This window comes from Euprymna scolopes, chromosome 46 (genome assembly GCF_053919585.1).
Source record: "Euprymna scolopes isolate OS-2025 chromosome 46, ASM5391958v1, whole genome shotgun sequence".
Lineage (NCBI taxonomy): Eukaryota > Metazoa > Mollusca > Cephalopoda > Sepiida > Sepiolidae > Euprymna > Euprymna scolopes.
In genome coordinates this window covers 41,907,761-41,911,519 of record NC_136527.1, presented here as the reverse complement: position 1 = coordinate 41,911,519, position 3,759 = coordinate 41,907,761, and the positions used below count along the sequence as shown (strand labels likewise).

The following is a 3,759-nucleotide window of genomic DNA, read 5'->3' as shown; positions in this document are numbered from 1 at the left end:
GAACTTGTCTTACAGCCTTGAAGGACTTACTCAGACTCTTGGAAATTTAAAGAATCACAGACTGGCTGCAAAGTTTAATGCAAAGGAGGATTTGGTTACTATAGATGGGTTACTAGGACTCAACGCAATCCAGTACCTGGACCCTTTAAAGATAGTCCCTTGCATGTATGGAGCAGCACTCGAGATCAAAAAAGGACTAATCTCCTTTGGAAACAGGTGTTCTTTTATATATAAACACCAGATTAAAAATTAAAAAAAACACAGATTAATTATGCAGAGGTGTTGGGGAAAACTCCACCACTTCCATCTTCCAGAATCAACTACGTGGTTCACCCAGAGCAATCCTACCCGGACCCTTTAAAAAATTGGTTTGCAGAGAGTAGTGTCCAACGAGGGTTGGAAAACATGTTCAGCCTTGAATCTATTGGATTACCCATTGACGAGAAATTCTCCACCTTGAATGAAGAGGGTTATAGATGAAGGAAAGGATAAAAAGTTATTCTTTTTCTGTGATGCGTCTAAAGCTACATATGGGTTCGCGGTATATGTTGTACAGGATAGAAATTCATCCTTGGTATTTGCCAAAGCGAAAATGGCTCCTTTGCAGGGAAAATCCCTCCCAACATTGGAACTTCTAGCAGTATTTTTAGCAAGAAAATGCTTCCCTTTTATAAAAGTCTCTAAAGGACATTCCTATAAAAGGCGTCTATGCAATCACAGATGCTCAGGTCGTTCTGTCCTGGATTTTGGCTGACTTTGTCCAAACGAAAAATGTATTTGTACGGAATAGATTGCAGGACATAGCTCAAATGTCTGAGAAAGTTAAATCTGATTTTAACATAAAGATAAACTTTCAGTTCACTTCAGCAGATGACAACCCGGCCGATTACATCACCAGAGGTTCGACTATCAAGAAATTTAAGGAAAAGTTTTCTCTTTGGTATGAGGGACCGAAATGGATAAGGCAAGAAGAATCCTCCTGGTGCCATCAAGAGTTGGGTTGCCTTTCTAAAGTTCAAATGGAGCGGATTGGCGCTTCAGTAAATTATGCCGCAGAGAATGAAGTGGCTACATCAGAAGTCAAATTGGAAAAATTCTTCAGTTTAAGTAAGTTGATCCGTGTAACTTCACTGGTATTCAAATTCATCAACAAGTTAAAAAAGAGGGAGATGGATCCTGAGTTACAAGCAAATGCCTACCTGATCAAGACAATGCAAAAACAATGCTTTTCAAGGGAGTTGGACTTTTTGTTGGACTCTGGAGGAAATAGCATGCCTAAACTGGTGAAGAATTTGGATATGTTTTTGGACCACAAAGACATTATACGATCGATAGGAATAATAGGAAAATCGGAATATCACTCATATGAGGTCCAAAATCCTATTTTATTAGGAAAAGAGCATTATCTAACAAGAATGATTATTCAAGAATATCACCTAAGAAGCCAACACTTAGGCTTGGCTACAATATTGAATGAAATACGATTGGCAGGTTACTGGATACCACAAGCCAGACAGGCTGTTAAAAATATGTTTAGTACTTGTGTGAAATGTAAACGCTATAATGCCATTTCCTTTTCAATACCAAATTCGACCAACTTACCAGCCTCTCAGGTGAATTTTGCCAGGCCCTATCTACATACCGGCGTGGATTTTGCCAGCCATATCTATGTTAAAGGACAAGAAAAAGACTACAAGATGTACATTCTTCTATTTATATGTATGAGTATTAGGGCTGTACATTTGGAACTGGTTCCGGATATGACTGTGAAATCGTTTATTCAAGCATTCATTAGGTTCACGAACGTGAATGGAATCCCTACACACCTTAATTCGGATAATGCTCGCACATTTAACGCTGCTGCCAGAATCATTAACCGGGGCATGATAGCGGACGAATTCAAGGAAAGATTTAGCCCATATGACTTAAAACATTGCTCAATTGCACTGTTTTCACCTTGGTACGGTGGTAGTTGGGAGAAGTCTATCAAGACCATAAAATCATGCTTATATAAACCAATAGGAAGGGGTAAAGTAGACTATTTTGGTCTACTAACAATTTTGTCTGATGTGCAAAGGGCAGAAAATAGCCGCCCCTGACATATAGGAGCTCTGAGGATGCTAATCTGAATGACGTAAACCGTCTTTTCTTCCCCCCCTACTCGTCGGTATGCTAATTCCGAAAATATTTAATTTGTCTGCATCTGTTACTTTGCTCGGCTAACTGCCGGTTGAGCTTGAACCAAGAGTACCAATAATCCAATATATTTTGAGGAACACTTATCCTTACATTTCTTGTTCTGACATTTCGAAATGAATAGCAAACGATGTCATAGATATTTTGAAGGCTGTCAATCCTCGTTTTCCTTTGATAAATGAAAATAGTATTGTTAACAATGTGAAAATTTTATGCTTTTAGAAAACAAATAAATAGAAAATCTCTCCCTGCTGGAAGGAAAAGTTGAATACATTATTTGATATCTCATCATATTCATGCAAGCTGTCCATTTTTAGCTGTGACAATATTAATGTAAAATGCAGCAAAGAAAATTGCCAGACTAAGCATATCATCTGCACTTGCCCTTTCAAACAAAGTTATTTTTGTTTTTAATTCATTGTGAAGGGGACAAACATAATATCTAAATTGTACAAATGTTGAAAAAAATGAATTTCTACAGTTAAAATAAATATTGAAAGCCATTTTCCTATTTTATTTGACATGTAAAATAATTTTTAATTCAATCTGTTAAACTGTATTTTAATATTAATAAAATCTGATATTTCAGGTTCAGAGATCAGAGACGTAAACCATTTTTCCATTTTATTTGACATGTAAAATAATTCTTAATTTAATCTGTTAAACTGTATTTTTAATATTAATAAAATGTGTTCTCGGGGCCACGTGTACGTTCAATACTAATAGAAAGAACTGCCATAAAAAAAATTAGAAAAGAAGAGAGATTAAAGCAACAAAAGAATATGAAGATTTCACCACCAATAACTTCAATATGTTCAGGATGATGTTTCTTTTCATTCCTACTCCTCTATTTCAACTGATGAAGAGGATTATAAACATATAGTATTCCTAAATTACCTTACAAGTTAACAAAAATTCCAAGGTATTCTCTTGAATTATTTAGGCTTGTATATCGTCTAATATTGGATCCAACCTCGCCAATGCTTTGCTCTTAGATTTAAGGCTATGTGTCTTCTTATACCTAATATAGATATTAAAATATCTATTTGGATAAATGAAAAATTTATAGATCAAAAGCTAAAATCAAAAGAAATTCAATGAAAAACAAAATGAAAATGTGGAGAATCTTTGCATTGGAGTAGATAGGAGGACAGACAAGGCCACAGTACTCTACAAGGAATCAGTTGAGGAAAAATGGAAGTAATACTCTGAAAAAAAAAACTAAGGGACCTGAACACCACTTGACAATCGAAAAGGAGACTAAATATTTTACACACAGAGGTCTTTCTGATATTGTTGCAAATGATAATATTCTTGTGGAGCAAGTGACCGATGTTTTACACAAATTTAAAAGTGTGAGCACAATTAAGGATGTCCTTGTTGACAATAGAAATGCGAATACTGGCTGTGAAGGTGGACTTGTTTAACTTTTACAAAAAAAAGAAAACTTCAGACTATTGGTTGCTCCTTACAACAAAATGAACTTCCATTCAAAACTCTATTTAAACATAATTTACTACAAATATCTTTTTCAACTATTCGGCATCCTCTGGAGTTTCACTT

At 35.4% G+C, this 3,759-nt stretch overlaps 1 protein-coding gene across 1 annotated transcript; it reads left to right on the top strand.

The window, feature by feature from the left end:
* Positions 1-809: 809 nt before the first annotated feature.
* LOC145270103 (uncharacterized) lies at positions 810-2,099 on the top strand. Its single transcript, XM_080125705.1, has one exon. It carries the CDS (start codon positions 810-812, stop codon positions 2,097-2,099), a length of 1,290 nt encoding a protein of 429 aa, XP_079981831.1.
* Positions 2,100-3,759: the final 1,660 nt, after the last annotated feature.

What these genes read in the sequence shown, in the direction of transcription:
- LOC145270103 (XM_080125705.1), top strand. Translation starts at nt 810, where the DNA reads ATGTCTGAGAAAGTTAAATCTGATTTTAACATAAAGATAAACTTTCAG.